Source organism: Armigeres subalbatus, chromosome 2 (assembly GCF_024139115.2).
Source record: "Armigeres subalbatus isolate Guangzhou_Male chromosome 2, GZ_Asu_2, whole genome shotgun sequence".
NCBI lineage: Eukaryota > Metazoa > Arthropoda > Insecta > Diptera > Culicidae > Armigeres > Armigeres subalbatus.
Window position 1 is genome coordinate 165,756,541 of NC_085140.1, and position 19,993 is coordinate 165,776,533.

Genomic DNA, 19,993 nt, shown 5'->3' on the forward strand with positions numbered 1-19,993 from the left:
GTTAATCTGTTTGTTTTTTTTTTAATAAAACCGTATCTATCTCAATCATATAGGGGAACTGCTATGTTTCCATCTCACTGAACATATATTCATCTCATCGCGAAACAAAGAAATACGGCACCAATTTCGTAACTGCTTTTTGCTAACATACGTGTTCACTGCTGAAAGAAATCACAAAAATAAGAAACAACTGAAATATCTTTTCATTGCTTTGTTTTTCGTGGGATGAATATCGGAGCTATGAGATGAAGTCTGGGAGCAGTAACCCTAGATAGTGATAAATATAAGACAAATTTAAAAAATCACTAATATAAAGTTTAAAAATAGAAAAAATAGTCATATAAAGGTAAAGTTTTAAATTGGAATTAGTTGAACTGTGTGTAATAAAATGAAAATTAGAAATGAAATGTGTGTTAGATTTGAAATATCTTACTCCAAATGTATACCCGTTAGTGTATTTCAAAAGCTAATTAGCTTTCATATGCATCTCTATCGCTATGCTACAATGGGATACATACCAACCACTTGCAGATAGCCAACCTGGCTAATCATGGGATTCGTGTTGACTTGGCACATATAATAGCCCCGGTCGTCCTGCTGGGCTTGACTGACATGCAGCAGCCATGTGTTGGAGTTATCATAGGTGACACTGTACCGCGGGATGCGGGAGATCACGTGCCGATGTATTGTCAGTATCATCTGTCGGTCTATGTGAATCCATGCGACCTGCGAATGAATCATAAGCCTCAGTATCGTATCCAACGGGGATGGCACCGTCAGTGATGGCTGCTCTAGCACGGTGCCATGCAAGGGCTATGGAAGACTATCTTGTAGCGGTGAAGTTTTATCTTGTTATGCGGTCAAAGGGCGGGATTGTTAAGCGCACGGGATTACACTTCACTATAATTGCCCGTTGAGGCGTTCGAGATGTGATGGGTGGAAAAGTTTGTTTGTGGAAGGGAAACACTATAGCAGTGTGTGTCTCGAGTGGGAGGCGACGATGAGGTGTAATTTAATTGCGGTTTCATGAATATTATCAAATTGAAAATAAACTAGACCAGATGGGAACTGGAGTTATGCGAATCGTATTATTTAATCCTGTTGTGTCAATTTTAGCATGATGGTTTATGCATGAGTTGGATGTTACATGGGGATTTGATGCTCGCTCAATTAGATAATAGTTACCTTGTATGTTCCTAAATGCTCTACAACGCAAGGCAGATTTGCGTCCCTTCCTACTGCTACTGTCACATTGGGGATTGGTTGTGCGAATCGAGGCTCATCCATAAATACTGAAAATACATGAAAAATATAGCTTGTTAAAGAACTTTTCAATCGTTTATTTTAAAAAAAAAAGATTATCGTCCTAAATATAAAGAATTATTTGCTATTTAAATGATATTGTTTATGAAAACGCAATTATTTTCTATGCGTGTATTTCAGTGGAGTTGCATTTTTCGATGTGGTGTTTTATTTCTATTTAATTGTATGCTATTTTTAATTTTCCTTTATAAGTGTCAATTCTGAAAGCATTCATCGTATAATTATCACATTATTTTGAATATTTTCTGCACTGGCAGAATAATTGTTACCATAGTAACAAAACCCTAAATCTGGTGCTCGAGAATCAGGTGGCCTAACGGTGGGTATCGTCCAATTGCGAACAAAAGCAGAGGAAATTTGATTTGTTCTCACAGTGAGCCATTTTTCATCTCCTGCTCCGTCGCATTTTTTTTTTCACCGTCGGACTATGCTGTGCATCGGAAAGAGCTGTTGGCATGACCAGAAGAAACCATTCACTCCGGAAGAAGTCTGAGCCAAAGAGCGACCAAAGTGTGCTGGTTCCGTTGCGTTGGGAACGATATGGATCGTGCCCCGGTTTTAAAATATTCATTGTTCTGGCGGAAAGTGGATAGAATTTTATATTTAATCTGTTTACTTGTCGTTAGCCATGCACTTTTTACCCGTTCGTTTTTTCCTTGCACCAAGAAATCTACCCCTTGCCGTGGTATAACAGTGTCTAAAAGGCCCTTTTCACTTACACCATTTTACTTTCTCGTTGAGTAAATTAGAATTTGCAACGTGCCTTATTGCGTTGGTCGTTTGTTACATCTACATAAGGGAGAGATTATTGGTGAGTAGTGTCTTTAAGATAAATTTAATGAATGTAATAATGATCTATTAGGGGCCCTCCTTAGCCGTGCGGTAAGACGCGCGGCTACAAAGCAAGACCATGCTGAGGGTGGCTGGGTTCGATTCCCGGTGCCAGTCTAGGCAATTTTCGGATTGGAAATTGTCTCGACTTCCCTGGGCATAAAAGTATCATCGTGCTAGCCTCATGATATACGAATGCAAAAATGGTAACCTGGTTTAGAAACCTCGCAGTTGATAACTGTGGAAGTGCTTAATGAACACTAAGCTGCGAGGTGGCTCTGTCCCAGTGTGGGGATGTAATGCCAATAAGAAGAAGAAGAATGATCTAAATTGTCAGGAACTCTTGAAGTTTGCCTATATTGTATCCAATTTATTTGGTTCAATTATTTGAGAATGTTAAAAAAATGATTGTGTGTTTGAAAATATGTTGAAATTCAATTATGCGTATTTGATAAATGTGTGAAAATTATCAGTTTCCTTATTTGGATTACTAAACTGGCACCAGTGAAAACGTAGATTTTTTTTTATTCAGGCTGAGGCCGAAGTGGCCTGTGCGGTATATAAGAGTTTTCTCCATTCGGCTCGGTCCATGGCTACACGTCGCCAGCCACACAGTCTACGGAGCGTCCGCAAGTCATCTTCCACCTGATCGATCCACCTTGCCCGCTGCGCACCTCGCCTTCGTGTGCCCGTCGGATCGTTGTCGAGAACCATTTTCACCGGGTTACTGTCCGACATTCTGGCTACGTGCCCGGCCCACCGCAGTCGTCCGATTTTCGCGGTGTGAACGATGGATGGTTCTCCCAGCAGCTCATGCAACTCATGGTTCATTCGCCTCCTCCACGTACCATCCGCCATCCTCACCCCCACCTTTCGAAAACTCCAAGTGCGCGTTGGTCCTCCACGAGTATCGTCCAGGTCTCGTATCCGTACAGGACTACCGATTCAATGAGCGATTTGCAGATAGTCAGTTTGGTACGGCGGCGAACTTTATTCGATTGGAGCGTCTTGCCGAGTCCAAAGTGCAGACGATTTCCAGCCACTATGCGTTTCTGAATTTCTCTGCTGGTATCATTTTCGGCAGTCACCAGTGAGCCCAAGTACACAAATTCTTTTACCACCTAGATTTCGTCACCACCGATGAAAACTCGCGGTGGGTGGCTCACATTGTCTTCTCTTGAACCGCTTCCTATCATGTACTTCGTCTTCGACGTGTTGATGACTAGTCCAATCCGCTTGGCTTCCCTCTTCAGTCTGATGTAGGCTTCCTCCATCTTCTCAAAGTTACGTGCCATAATATCTATGTCGTCGGCGAAGCCAAATAGCTGCACGGACTTATTGAAAATTGTACCACACGTGTTAATCCCTGCTCTTCGTATTACCCCTTCCAAAGCGATGTTGCATAGCAGACACAAAAGACCATCACCTTGCCGTAACCCTCTGCGGGTTTCGCAGGGACTCGAGAATGCCCCTGAAACTCTAATTACGCACACCACCCGATCCATCGTCGCTCTGATCAACCGTTGCAGTTTATCCGGACATCCGTGTTCGTGCATTAGCTGCTATAGCTGGTCCCGATCGATTGTATCATATGCGGCTTTAAAGTCGATGAGTTGATGATGTGTGGGCACGTTGTATTCGTGGAATTTCCGCAGTGCTTGGGGAATGGCGAACACCTGGTCCGTGGTGGAGCGTTACCTTGTAGGCGGCGTTCAGCAATGTTATTGCGCGGTAGTTGTTGCAATCCAGCTTATCGCCCTTTTTGTAGATGGGACACACGACACCTTCCATCCACTCCTGCGGCAAAACTTCCTCCTCCCAAATCTTGGTAATGACCCAGTGCAGCGCTCTAGCCAGTGCCTCACCACCGTGTTTAAATAGCTCTCCTGGTAGTTGGTCAACCCCAGAGGCTTTGTTGTTCTTCAACCGGCCATTCTCCTCCTGGATTTCCTGGAGATCCGGAGCCGGTAAAATTATGTCCTGCGCGCGTTCTCCTAGGTCCATCACCATACCGTCATCTTCGTCTGCCACATCGCCATTCAGGTGTTCTTCGTAGTGCTGCCGCCACCTTTGGATCACCTCACGCTCGTTCGTAAGAAGGTTCTCGTTTTTGTCCTTACACATATCATGGTGTGGCACGTGGCCCTTACATGAACGGTTTAACTTCTCATAGAACTTTCGTGTGTTATTAGCGCGGTACAGTTGCTCCGTTTCTTCACGGTCTCGATCTTCCTGCTGGCGCTTTTTCCTCCGGAAAATCGAGTTTTGTCTGTTCCGCGCCTGTTTATATCGTGCCTCGTTCGCCATCGTGCGGTGTTGCAGCAATCTCGCCCATGCTGCATTCTTCTCTTCCACTAACTGCTCACATTCGCCGTCATACCAGTCGTTTCTCTGATCCGGGGGCACCGTGCCAAGTGCAGCGGTTGCGGTGCTACCAATGGCGGATCGAATATCTCTCCAGCCATCTTCAAGAGATGCTGCGCCTAGCTGCTCTTCCGTTGGAAGTGCCACTTCCAGCTGCTGAGCGTATTCTTGGGCTAGTCTACCGTCTTGTAGCCGCCCAATGTTAAGCCGCGGCGTCCGACTTCGACGCGTGTTGTACACCGTCGAGAGTTTTGAGCGCAGGCATACTGCAACGAGGTACTGGTCGGATTCAATATTCGCACTGCGCACTGCTGGATTGTAGCAACTACCGCGCAATCACATTGCTGAACGCCGCCTACAAGGTACTCTCCCAAATTTTATGCCGTCGACTAGCACCAACTGCAAGGGAGTTCGTGGGGCAGTACCAGGCGGGTTTTATGAGCGAACGCTCCACCACGGACCAGGTGTTCACCATTCGCCAAGTACCTCGATATAACGTAACCTCGATATAACGTAACCTCGATATAACGTAACTCGATATAACGTAATTTTTACCTCGATATAACGTAACTTTTTTTTCGCTCCCGTTTTTAACAGTTTTCATTTTAAACGTGATTCATTGAGTATAAACATATTTTTTTCAATTCTAAGCCTTTATATGACCGACCATCCTCAACAGACATAGGGTGGAAAGAAGAATCCCACGCTCGCCAAGTCGTTCTGTACATGGTCAGCCTACCTAGCTTACTGCGCTCCACGCCTTCTTGTACTTGCCGGATCTGGGGTAACACTATCTTTGCAGGGTTGCTATCCGGCATTCTTGCAACATGTCCTGCCCATCGTACCCTTCCGGCTTTAGCTACCTTCTGGATACTGGGTTCGTCGTAGAGCTGAGCATACTCGAGGTTCATCCTTCGACGCCTCACACCGTCTTCTTGCACACCGCCAAAGATGGTCGTAAGCAGCCGTCTTTTGAATACTCTGAGTGCTTGCAAGTCCTCCTCGAGCATGGTTCAAGTTTCATGTCCGTAGAGGACTACCGGTCTTATGAGCGTTTTGTACATGATACATTTGGTGCGGTGTGAATCTTTTTTGACCGCAGTTTCTTTTGGAGTTCAAAGTAGGCCCGACTTCCACAGATGATGCATCTTTGTATTTCTCGACCAACATTATTTTCAGTCGTTAGCAAGGATCCAAGGTAGACGAATTCATCGACCACCTCGAAGGTATCCACGACTATCGTAACATTGCTTCCCAAGCGGACCACCTAGCAAGTAGTTTATCTTCGATGCATTCTCCACCAGACCAACTTTTGTTGCTTCACGTTTTAGGTGGGTGTACAGTTCTGCCACCTTTGCAATTTTTCTTTTCGACTGCATCTAATGAAAATCGTACCCCAGCTGTTACACCCGACTCTCCGCATGTCATCTTCTAGTGTAATGTGCGGTTCCGGTGCGATCCGAATGATTTGGAGTTTTCGCCCGAAATCTTCTCACAGTTTTGCACACAGTCCACCATTGTTGATTAGTTTGATAAGCTTCCCAGGGAAGCTGTTTTTATCCATAATACTCCATAGCTCTACGCGGGCTATACTGTCGTATGACACCTTGAAATCGATAAACAGACGGTGCGTTGGGACCTGGTATCCACGACGTTTTTGTATGATTTGCCGTACAGTGAAGATCTGATCCGTTGTCGTTAGGCTGTCAACGAAGCCGGTTTGATAACTTCCCTCCCATCCGGGCCCATCTTAATGAGCTCAGCTCCGATACCATCCGTACCAGCTGCTTACCATTCAAGTGGTCCTCGCAGTGCTGTTTCCATTTATTGATCACCACAGATTCGTCCGTCAAGATGCTCCCATCCTTATCCCTGCACATCTCAGCTCGCGGCACGAAACCATTGCGGGATGCGTTGAGCTTCTGACTGAAGTTGCGTGAATATTGAGAACGGCACACATGTTTCATCTCGGCATTTCTTCTCCTGAAAGAGGTGGGTCTGCTGTCTCCGCTTCCGTCTATAGCGTCCCGCGCGAACGCCTGCGCTGCGTCCAGAATCTGTCTGCACTCTTCGTCGAATCAATCGTTCCGGCAACTTTGTATCACATATCCGACGTTGTTCTCCGCTGCGTCGTTAATGGCTGCTTTAACTGTATTCCAGGAGTCCTCAAGAGGAGCCCCATTGAGCTCACCCTCTTCCAGCAACGCTGCCTCGAGATACTGCGCGTATGCAGTGGCGACATCAGCTAGTCACAGTCGCTCTATATCCCGTCGGTACCGAACATTGTTGATGACGGATAGTTTTGAGCGCAGTTTAATCATCACCAGATAGTGATCAGAGTCGATGTTAGCGCCACGATATGTTCTGACGTCGATAATGTCGGAGAAGTGCCGTCCATCAATCAGAACGTGGTCGATTTGTGATTTTGTCTGCAGTGGTGATTTCCAGGTGTACCAATACGGAAGGCTGTGTTGGCCGTTTTTGTTCGTCAGCCGGTGGGCACTGAACTTTCCAAAAGTCGGTTTAAACTTATTCCCTTGGTCAACTTAAGCGTTCAAAACTCCTATAATGATTTCGAAGTCGTGACTTGGGCAGATGTCGTACTCACGTTCCAGCTGGCGTAGAATGGGTCCTTATCATCATCAGTGCTTCCGGAGTATGGGCTATGGATGTTGATTATGCTGAAGTTGAAAAACCGGCCTTTGAACCTCAACCTACGCATTCTCTCATGAATCTTCCACCACCCTATCACGCGCCTTTGCATATCGGCCATTACTATGAAAGCTGTTCCCAGCTCGTGTGTGTTGCCGAAGCTCTGGTAGATGGTATGATTACCTCTAAACGTTTGCACCATTATAGATCTCTTAAATCGAACCTCCTACAGCGCTACGATGTCGAAGCCACGGTCCTTGAGCACATCGCCGAGTATGCGTGTGCTTTCGATGAAGTGAGAAATTTTCAGCTCTACGAATTTTCTCTAGTTTCAACCACAGAGTTTCAAAAACATGATTTTTGCCGAGATCTCGGTAAAAGTGACGTTTCGGTTGCTGAGATACAGTAAATATTTGGCTGAGAATCAGTACTAAACGACGTCACCTGCCGAAGTTCAATTATAAAATGACTTAAGCGTAGCTGAAGCACTTGTAGCAGACCACAAATGGTTGGTGTATGATCACGTAACATACCATCAATCCTACCTTCAACTTGGTTATATCGAGCAACTTCTTGGCTGCCGCCAGACGTACCTGGCGAGCACACATATAGGCTCATCACCTGCGTGCCCGCATAGCTCTTTCGTAAACGAATAGCTATGGTCTGGATATCAACTCTCCACTGATCTTTCAATGTATCGACCAGTTCACCGGCTTCAGTCATTTCATCCAAACCCTTACATGACTTCAACTGGGCATAGGGCTTCGACATGAATCCTATCAACCAGCCCCTCTACAGTCAAGTTTTTGTACGCCGAGCTCTTCTGAGCAGGATCCCGAAAATCAACTGGCCCTTCTGCCCTATGGATGCAGTTGACATCTTCTACTTGACCAGAGAGTATTTGCTCTCCTCTCATGGCCTTTGGGACATCCGCGTAACTCCGTCATAATAGCCTACTTCTACAAGCACCTCTTTCTTTGCCGCAGCTACCTCCTCTGCCACTTGTTTTACGGCCCACCAAGAGTTGCACTACGAGTTTGAGAGGTCTGGAGGCCTCCCATAAAGCCTCCCATTTGGGTTCTCCCCCTCTCTACATAGTTGGTCAGCACATTTTTAGAGATTTATCAGAGTGGCTTCGTCTATTTTCGAGTCCGCGGGCACCTCCTCTGACCAACATACCATAGCCCATCTTATGTAAGGGACATCTTACTGTGGTTGTGAAGAAGATCATCATAGAAAATCTTTTGGTCGCCAAAGCGTGGGAGGTTGTTCCAGGTTGTTGTCAACGCAGGAAGAAGCATCCCAGTCAACACAATATTGTATATGATGTCACATAAGATGCTAAAGTAGAGGCCACATCGGTACTTCCCCATACAATATATACGTATATCGCCTCCACTTTAGCATCGTATAATGCAGCATATACGATTTTGTGTTCACTGGGATCACAATCTGCGAGTTTTGGAAATGATAACGAATATGTAAACGTTATCATGGACATCGTAATTAAAAAAACAGCACTTAAAAGACTTCAGTGCAGAAATGTTGTTTTGCGATTTCGAACTGGTTTGTGAATTGTTATGAACTTGAGTTCTACTTTCATGAATAAAGAATCGTAATCTAGAATTATATTAAATTTAGGTTTATTTTTATTTATAAATCATTAAACGAATTCTGATTAAAGCTATATTCTAAGATAAAAAGTAAATATGTAAAAAGTAAAACAGAAATGAAAAAAATGGTTATGAAAAAAAAAATAGATTGCTTATCTAAGAAAAAACAGAAAACATTTTTTTTAATTTGAAAAAAAAAAGTTAAGTAAGAAAGGTTGGAACACCCTGCTGGATGAATGACATTGGTTTTAGGTTAAAATTCTTTTATAAAAAAATTTTGGGAAAAAAAATTGCTTCGATATGACGTAACCTCGATATAACGTAACGAAAATAAAAATTGAGTTACGTTATATCGAGGTATGACTGTACTGCAGAAATGCCGCGAATACAACGTGCCCACACATCATCTATTCATCGACTTCAAAGCCGCATATTATACAATCGATCGGGACCAGCTATGGCAGCTAATGCACGAACACGGTTTTCCGGATAAACTGACACGGTTGATCAAAGCGACGATGGATCGGGTGATGTGCGTAGTTCGAGTTTCAGGGGCATTCTCGAGTCCCTTCGAAACCCGCAGAGGGTTACGGCAAGGTGATGGTCTTTTGTGTTTGCTATTCAACATCGCTTTGGAAGGGGTAATACGAAGAGCAGGGATTAACACGAGTGGTACAATTTTCAATAAGTCCGTCCAGCTATTTGGTTTCGCCGACGACATAGATATTATGGCACGTAACTTTGAGAAGATGGAGGAAGCTAAGCGGATCGGACTAGTCATCAACACGTCGAAGACGAAGTACATGATAGGAAGAGGTTCAAGAGAAGACAATGTGAGCCAACCACCGCGAGTTTGCATCGGTGGTGACGAAATCGAGGTGGTAGAAGAATTTGTGTACTTGGGCTCACTGGTGACTGCCGAAAATGACACCAGCAGAGAAATTCGGAGACGCATAGTGGCTGGAAATCGTACGTACTTTGGACTCCGCAAGACGCTCCGATCGAATAGAGTTCGCCGCCGTACCAAACTGAGAATCTACAAAACGCTCATTAGACCGATAGTCCTCTACGGACACGAGACCTGGACGATGCTCGTGGAGGACCAACGCGCACTGGGAGTTTTCGAAAGGAAAGTGCTGCGTGCCATCTATGGTGGGGTGCAGATGGCGGACGGTACGTGGAGGAGGCGAATGAACCTCGAATTGCATCAGCTGTTGGGAGAACCATCCATCGTTCACACTGCGAAAATCGGACGACTGCGATGGGCCGGGCACGTAGCCAGAATGTCGGACAGTAACCCGGTGAAAATGGTTCTCGACAACGATCCGACGGGCACAAGAAGGCGAGGTGCGCAGCGGGCAAGGTGGATCGATCAGGTGGAAGATGACTTGCGGACGCTCCGTAGACTGCGTGGCTGGCGACGTGTAGCCATGGACCGAGCCGAATGGAGAAGACTCTTATATACCGCACAGGCCACTTCGGCCTTAGTCTGAATAAATAAATAATAATAATAAATAATACGGCCAAATTTAGTTATATATGAGTTACCTCAACCTAATCGGCATGAATTTTTGTTGCTAGGGCACCCAATCACACGATGGCGCATCCTACCCAGCACTATGAAGCCGGTTCCCAGCTCGTTGGTGGTGCCACAGCTTTGATAGAAGGTAGCCGCTCTATGCCTGCTTTTTCACATTTTCTGTCCCAAGTTTTATACAAAGTTCAATTTTCTAAAACAGTTTTTTTTATCCATATTTGTTAATGTGATTCTTTAGGTGTGCTTAAAAAATTCAAATTGAAAATCTTGTGGCTCTATAGCAATTTTTATTCGGTCGAGTACAGCAACTCCAGATAACTCATATGTAAGGCCAAGTTAATCACGCCTCTGTAAACTATTATTTTAGTTCGCATACAATAGTTAACCGCAATGAGATCGAAACAAATGCGGGTTTTGTATCATCGCTAGTGTCTGACTTATGATTTCACTAACTGAATCAGCCCTGCACTTTGGTTGATTTTACTTTTGAAATTGGCCATGGTTCTAATTATTGCTTGTTTCGTATTTAACGAATTGACCTATTGTCTGCCTGTCCTTGATTATGTGTAGGTAATTATTTGTTATAAAAGTGTCATTCTCGGAATTACCTAAGACACCAAATACATATAGGGTTAGGCGGGGCAAGATGGGTCACGGGGTAAGATGGGTCAGGGCCGTTTTTGAGCATCGTGTACATTTTAATGTGGAGATTATGACTTTGTAGGAGGAATAATTTGGTTCTACTTTATTATCACTCGATTTGATGATAAAATTTTATTTTGGTAGAGTATGGCAAGGTCAAATATTTTTTGCAATTCCTGATCATAATATCTGGTTTACAGTTCGTCTTTGAGTGATAAAACGGCCTACTTTTAGAAAACAACGAAATGGATGCTTTAATGAACATTATGCAACTCAAATGGGTTGCATAATATTCATTATAACACTCATTTGGGTGCTATAATGAAAAACCAACACCAGAACAGTCGTTACGTGACTAAATTTTGCTAAATTAGCTTGGGTAAGTGCTCAAATGATGTATTCTATGCGCCCCGTAATAAATTAAATAGTTTGGCGGTCATGACATCCAAAATTTCCAAAGGCAAGTACATTTATCAAATCAAAGTCCATTTTTCGTCATTGCAAAAAATAGCGTGTGCAACTTGTTGCAGAACTCGATTTTTTCAGCACTCGTAGTATTTATGCAACTCGGCAAGCCTCGTTAGATAAACGTACAACTCGTGCTGAACAAATCATCTTTTTGCAACTTGTTGCACAAACTACTATTTCAGCATCGTTTCTTATGCGAAACACACTTTCTAAAAAATGTGTAATCTCGTCGAGCAATGTAAAATTTAAACATTTTTATTAACATTGTGAACGTATTATAAGTAATGTAGGTGATGTTATACTAACTGCGTCGAAACAAATAAATTTGATTGAAAATTAGACATTCTAACATGAATATACAAATGGGGCAAGATGGGTCAGCACATACTGAAGGGCATAGTTCGTATTCAAAACATATTTTCCATTGCTGGTTTAATCATTTTTAGGTTACTTTTGACATAATGATGTTAATTTGTTTATTGAAAATGTCTATTTTTTGTTTTTAAGAAAGCTATACTTGGACGGCTTGTTTTCATAAAATTTGGAGACATTTTAAATATAGAGCCATTTTTTCATCCAAGGCTTAAAAATTAATTTTTATTCAATATAATCATTGGCAATAAAGCTATATATCTATGTGTAACTCAATATTGAGAATAAAAACAATATTAATTGCAGTATTTAATGGTGACCCATCTTGCCCCGTTTTTTGTTTATTTATTTGCCGTCAATCAAATGTAGACCAATTATACTTTGTACAATAAATACTTATTATCTAGTCTATGTGTACTTATTACCTAACTTGTCTAGAGAAGAACACTTTTTTTAGATTAGTTTTACTCATCGTTACATCAATTGTTTCACAATGTGCATTATAACATGTCATCATTCTATTTATTGGGCCATTTCTGCCATAGTTTGTTCTTTGATTATTGATATAAAATAGACTTCTATTTCTAAGTGGACGGATAGGGCGTAAAATTAATATTTGCCAAAATTTCACTACTATCCACTCTTTGTGCGATAATATCGTTCATGAAAGCTATCATTGAGAATTCCCTGCGTTTTTTGAGTTCTTCTAGGTTAATTAATAAACACCGTGATTCATAAGGAGGCAATGGTAGAGACGTCCACCCTAGTTTTCGGAGCGCAAAAAGTAAAAATTGTTTCTGAACTGATTCTATGCGGTTTACATGTGTTTCGTGATATGGAGCCCAAACTACACTGCAGTATTCTAAATGAGGCCTAACATGTGCAACGTACAAAGTTTTGATTGTGTAAGGATCATTGAAATTATAACTGAATCTTTTGATAAAACTAAGCATGTTGCTTGCTTTATAGATAATATTATTATAGTGATCTATAAACGATAATTTGGAGTCCAGAATGATACCTAAATCTCTAATTAGTTTGCATCGTTCAACGGTTTTCTGACCTATGTATATTTCTTCTTGTGCCGTATTGATCTTTCTTGTAAACGAGATTGAATGGCACTTTTTTATATTCAGTTGTAACAGATTTTTCTTACACCATTTATAAAAATCGTTGATTTCATTTTGAAACACTAGTAGATCAGATTGCTTATGTATTTCTAAAAAGAGTTTCATGTCATCTGCGTAAATTGAAACATTCAGGTAATTCAAAACATGATTCACATCGTTGACGAATAAGATGAATAACAACGGACCAAGGTGGGATCCTTGTGGTACCCAGATGTAACCTTAACTTTTTTGACAAACATCCATCAAATCTTACTCTCTGGGTTCTGCCAGTCAAATATGATTCAATCCATTTTATTAACCTGGGATTGAGGCCTAGCTTGGATAATTTGAAAAGTAAGAGAGAAATATCAACTCTGTCAAACGCCTTACTGAAATCAGTGTATAGAGCTTCAACATAATTTCCTCTATCTAAAGCGTTTATCGAAAATGATACAAATTGCAGCAAGTTAGTCGTTGTTGACCTTCCTTTAACAAAACCGTGCTGGGTACCGGTAATCAAACCTTTAACTTGTGTGATAGTTTTATTATTGATAATGGATTCAAATAATGCAATACAATATAGCGATGCCACGGTAATTTATAATGTCAGATTTTTGCCACTTTTTAAAATTGGTATCAAAAACGATTGTTTCCAAGTAGAAGGAAGCGTATTGTGTTTCAGAGATGAATTAAATAACCAAAATAGAGGTTTGACAAACTCATTTGGAAGTGATTTAAACAGTATGGGTGGTAGGTGGTCAGGGCCAGCACCCTTCGAAGAGTCTAAAGATTTGAGGGCATGTAGGATTTCGTTTGGAGATATGTTATCGACTGCGACATCATTTTCTAACTCAGGAAGGTAAGAGAAATAAGAGTAATCACGATCACAGTTATCATGTATTGTGTAAACGTCTTGAAAAAATCAGCAAATAAGTTACTGACTTCAAATGAATTATTCCCAATCTTATTGTCAAGTTGCATTTTTGTTGGAAAACTACTGGATTTTTGTTTATCTCGAACATAGTTGAAAAATGATTTTGGGTCTGATTTAATATTGCGTTCAATCTTATTAGTGTAATCATCATGTGCCTTTTTCATTTCTAAATTCAACTCATCACATAATGATAAATAATACGCTAAATTTGAATCGCTCCTATTATTCCTATACGCTTTATGCGCTTTTTGTTTTCTATTTTTTATATTAACTATATTCCTATTGTACCATGCTGGAATCTTATTTTTATATTTTTTGTTTTGCTTTATAGGTACTGCCATCATTAATGCATCGCTCAATGTTTGATAGAATACATTTACGGCTTGGTCAGGATTTAGGTTGCCGATAAGGGTTTGCCAATCGATACAGTTAAAGTTATTTTTAATAAGCTCGTAGTTTGCATTTCTAAAATCGAGGTAGGGTTCGGATAAATTGTCATCAAATGTTCTAGATGTCTCGTGGTTGAAAATGGAGTATTCAATTGCAATATGAAACACTTCGTTTTTCCATAGAGGGGAAGATGACTCGGTCACGCAGAAATCATCAGTCATATTAGTAAAAAGTAAGTCTAGGTAGCAATTGTTATGATTTCTAACATGATTCACTTGATGCAATCCTATGTTTGAACTTTTGTCAAAGAGAGTTTGAAGTGTTTCATTATCTCCTACAATTGGTATCAAAAATGGTCATTTTTGTCGTCAACAATAAAATTAGCTGCTCGCTGATTAAAGTCACCATATGTGAACGTTTGTTTCGGCATTAAATTTTGATACGATACGTTTGACCCATCTTACCCCGCCAGTTTTTGATTGACAGAAAAATAGACTTCTACTTTAATGACTCGAAATGGAATAAAAAGTGGAGTTTTTGTTATTTCATACCCCTGGCTTACAGATTATGAGCTATTTTTATAGATCCATGTTGTAAAGTTGAATTAAAATGTTTCTGTTTTGAGATATTCAGGGTTCGCCTTAGGCGACCCATCTTGCCCCATCATACCCTATTCAAATATCTGAATAGACTTCTTCGTTGAATTAGTAAATCTCTGACAAACTGCCACAAAATTTGATTTGTTTTCCAATTATTGTATAAAGCACAGTCCGGTAGGCTGACATTTTAGTTGGTTTCAAACTCTGAAACTTTTTCTTCCAAACTGTAACTTTGCCTGGATAGGACACAGTGCAACAATTATCTTCATAGCCACAGTAATTATCACTTAGCAGAACACGCTCATTTCATCTTATTTTATAGCTTTTGTGGCCACTTCCGCTACCGATGTGGTTAACGGTTCAGCCTAACTTCATCTGATAAAATAAATTGGGGTATAATTGAGTACCAATGGCTGTAGCGATAGAACCTTATCTCCGAACATTGTGCGAGATTTGGTGTGAAATTATTTACGTAGTCTCTGGGTTCAGCATGGTTCAGACAGATTATGTGCCTGTTTTGTAAGCAATCATAAATCTAGCATGAACAGGCACATATAGCATTTCCCTTATTGCGGAAAGGCAGTTGCTTGTGACCAGTTACTAAATCACGACAGCACTGATGACAGTATTGGATGTTGGAATGGGTGCTAGAGCACGAAACCCCAGCGTATCTGCAAACTATTTTTTGTCGATATTCACTCCCATCATCGAATAAATCTAATGAAATTGACTTCGATGTAGGTGACATTAATTAGTGTGCAAACAAAGACCTATTAAATGGACTGATCAAAGACATACACAAAAGCAACTTGAATGATGACGTGCGTAGCTAGTTTTGCTAGTCAGCACTTTAATCCGTGCTTATGGAAGTGATTATTGATTATCATCATTATATTACGTTGAAATGGCTTTGTATAGATTGAATTTGGCGTTTGTTTTCAAATGATCATACCTTTTACTCCATTTTCAAATCATTGAACTAGAAAAAAAAAAACAGTTATTCAAGCATTTTTTTTGTAGGAATTCATCTGATTATTGGTGGAAAATCAAACGAATACCCTTGAAAATTCAATTCTATGGCACTTGTATAGAATGTTATCCGAACGCATATCCCTTCACCCAACCGGCGGTTGTTAGATTTTCTAACAATTCTGTATAAGAATCTAACAAAACCTGTATAAGAACTGGGCATATGCAAAATTGTTAGATTATTATACAAAAAATGTAAGCTCTCAAACAAATATTGTTAGAAAAGCTTACAGAAATGTAAGATTCTTATACAATACTTGTATAAGAATCTAACAATTTCGCATATGCCCACTGGCATTGCCCAGTCCTTATTCAGGTTTTGGTAGATTCTTATACAGAATTGTTAGAAAATCTAACATCCGCTGGTTGGGTGTTGAAATGGAATCCGGACGAATTGAATTTTGTGGATCGTATTCATGGTGGAACTTAAAACAAGTTTCTGTTAGAAGTCCAAACAAACTCAAGTGATAGAAGCATCTACCTCCTCCGCTTGTACGTAATTAGTGTACTGAGCCTTAACAGAGTTATAACACCTTTAAACCGTCCTAAGTTCGACTGATGCTATTATATTATCTCTAATTGGGTCACTTTGTATTAGCATAAGCAGAAAGCTCGTTAACCGGAATCAAATCCTATCTCATTTCGCTTAACACCTCCACTCAAATTCCCATTGACTTCATTCGTTCGCGGAACGCCCAACAGATTGCGGTCTTAGCTGCTGAACGTTTCCACCGAATCCATCACTAAATGAAGATAGGCCCTGTAGCCTCGGAGAAATGATATTCGTAATCCAGTTACAGAGCGTAAATATGTATGAAGAGCTTGCCACAGCATAAGCCATAAAGTGATATATGGTTTCGATGACAGTAACATCATAATCATAATCATTATGTTTATCACATACACAATGTGACATCGGAGTGGCAGCATCCACATCATCAGCTTCTTCGTCAGCCGATACTACTGCTGGTACTGTGACTAGTCAATGGTGGAGGTCATGTCCTCCTTCCTGTGTGTCACACTTTTGCTCCTTGCTTGAGTGAACGCGCCGGTTCCACCAGAGGGCATCACGAATCTCACGTGTGCACTATGAAGAAAATGCGTCCAAATGTTGGTCATAAATATTTAAGTGTTAGCCTAAACTCCTAATTCCCACTTATGAATAAGGGCAGTAATGTATAGTTTTAGTTTCAATTGTCCTTTTCTTTTATATTTGTTTTGAATTTTATACATCTCAGATGGAATGCATCGTTTTTATTTTCATCAGGAGAAAGTAAATTTCTAATTTTCGCCCAGCCAAATCCCCACCGTGATGTGGTGGGTTATTTATGAGCATTATATGTCGTCCTGATATTGTCTTATGGTTGTACTTTATGGGAAATGCTATCTTTTCACTTTGGCTTGATTAAGATTTTCAAGATGACGCTTCGCAACTCCGGGGGAGAATGTTGGTCTCGTCCCGCAGATATCGGGAGGAGAAGAATCGGGTTTGGATTCACCGGATGCCAGCCGGGGCCTTTGTATTGGGGCCACGCTAGGCACCTGCGTTCAGGTGACAATGTATGTGAGGTGGAAAAAGATTATGAGGATTTTATCTGTCTCGTTCGTTATTTTATGATAGCGTTTCACGTGAATGGCATCAACTAATCTGGTCGGGATCTGGCCCCCGTACTGCTATATGTGTGGGATTTTGGAATCCTTTTTTCCCATGGGGCGATAACATTGTTGGTGGATAAATCATTGTTTATACTTTTAACATTTTTAAGAACGGAGCATTACGTGATATGGAGTACGTGGAGTACGTGAAGGTGAAATATTAAATTTGTGTATTAACAAAGTTTATATAATGGTTTACTTAAGGAAGAGATACAATCATTGGGGTTTCGTGTGTCAATAAAAATGGGAAGCCCATTATGAAAAAGAGTCTTATAGTCTCGTAAGAGTTCGTGGAATATAATAGGTTTGAGTAGAACTCTATGATGAAAACAGAAGACTCATATGGAATTTTGTGCTAAAGAATGATATGATTGCGCAAGAAATCACGAGATTGTATTCGGTTTCCTATCTTTGTGTTAAGGTTTAACTGATTGCTTAACTGTTTTGAATCTTCTGACAATTTCAAACATCTGATGAAATGAGTAAATAATAATGAAACTTCTTGGGGATGGTTTTACTGCAGGCCGAAATAAATATTTCATAGAAGATACATGGAGGTAATAGATTATGCCATTATTCTTGAAAATAGTTACAACTTTCGATTGAATGGAATTTCTTAAAGAGTTTGTTTGTAGTGAACAATGGTATTCCACAAGTATTAAGGAATGCTTACAGATTAAAAAATACTTTTCGAGAAGACCAACATTGCAGCAAAAAACTTGCAGCAAAATAAAATTTCCGAAGAGAATTCTCGATCAGGAATGCATAACAAAATTATAGCTCAATTCTATCAATTGTTGATATTTAAAACAACGTGTGTTATAATTAGATAATTCGATAAAAATGTGTCTTCGGCCAGTTTTATCTCATATCAAAATTATGTATAACAACATTAGTTATGAATATTTTCACAAAATAATTGCCTAGGGGAAGAGGCCCCAAAACGCCCCCCTCCCCCTCACGGGGCAAAACGACTTTCAGGTAATCACTTATATTTACCATGTTTGGGATAGCCTTAATAAAACTAGACGTGAAATTATGTAGGTTAGGCGAAAAAAGTGTCTAAATAATAGACAGGAATGCATGAAAAACTGAAATTTTCCACATTTTGATGAAACATCTAACATTTCGGCGAGGCAAAATGCCCTAGTGGAACTATCCTACAATGTACTCGCGTCTCCACGCACTGTCAATACCAGAATGCTGATGTGCCGACGCATGGTACGTTGTTCCCTAAGAGCTGCCTGCTAAAAGGCGTTTTGCCTCATGAGTTTTCCGGCAACGAAATATCACCACTTTTTGAAATGTGAATATTATCAATATGATTGAGATTTTTTCTAATTTTAATATGGCATCAGCTAGCTATATTGTTTAACTGTTGCGTGAGGTAGAAACACCCATGAAAATCGTTATAGCTAAGGCATAAAAGCAGTCTATGCTTAGCTAGGGCATATTGCCCCTCCTTCCCCTACATTTTTTGTAGACATTGGAAAAACAAATCGGAGGTTATCACCTTCAGTATACCTAACTTGAACCCGCTCGATATCAATACATAGCTGGAACGAAGTTAATTGCCTACATTATGGATGGAAATCCGGCTTGGTAGCGTACCAGATTTCTATCCGTGATGTAGGCAATTACCTTGAAAGTAGATTTTTGTACAGAAAAATTATATCAACGTTTGTTATAATGTTGATATGAAGTAGCAACCTCTGTTTTAATTATGTTACGGCTAGAGGTATTTTTGATATAATTTTTGTTATTTTAACAACTAACCAGCAAAAGTTATAACACATTTTGTTACAATATTTTTCTGAAATAAATAACTCCCCTTGTTGTATAATTTTGTTATGCATTCTTGATCGGGCTAGCACCACCAGGTGCCTTTTCTTGAACATTATAAAAAAAATAAGAATTTAGGAGGATAAATCCATCAATTCACATCTATTTGGGTTCTTTTGATTTCTTTTTTGATTTTTTTTTCCAAGTGGGGATTTTTGGTAGAAAAAAACAATGTTTTTTTTCAATAACTCCGAATTGCAATTTTCTATTGAGAAAAATAAGGGGCGATTTTTGGGTCGAATGTGAACCTTTTATTAAAGTCTCTAGAACAAGCTTGAAAGATGAATGAAAATCGTGCCTACTTGATGAAATTCTTTTTTCGATTAATCATTCTTAGGCCACACTCATTCCCCGCGAAAATTTTCAGTTTGTATTTATAAAAAAATATAACTGCAACGGGATTCGAACACAGATCATCAACAAACATGACACTTCGTTGCGCTCCCTCTAGGCACACTACCACGTCGACTTCTTATTAGGCATAGGTTATATCTTCTTCTTCTATATAATAAAAATGAAATGTGTTCGTATCCGCATAACTCAAAAACGGCAGGATGGATTTTCTTCATTCCTTCAGCAGTTACTTTCGATATAGTTTCCGACGGGTTTATATAATATTTCCTCATGCGAAA

At 40.4% G+C, this 19,993-nt stretch overlaps 1 protein-coding gene across 1 annotated transcript in view; it reads right to left on the reverse strand.

Moving 5' to 3' along the window:
- LOC134211133 (lachesin) overlaps positions 1–19,993 on the reverse strand; it is a 410,850-nt gene that overhangs the window by 70,663 nt on the left and 320,194 nt on the right. Inside the window, exons 3-4 of the mRNA XM_062687766.1 lie at positions 1,186–1,292; positions 519–726 (exon numbers count right to left, since the gene is read on the reverse strand). Of these exons, the coding sequence (XP_062543750.1) occupies positions 519–726; positions 1,186–1,292 (315 nt within the window). The remainder of the gene's footprint in view (positions 1–518; positions 727–1,185; positions 1,293–19,993) is intronic.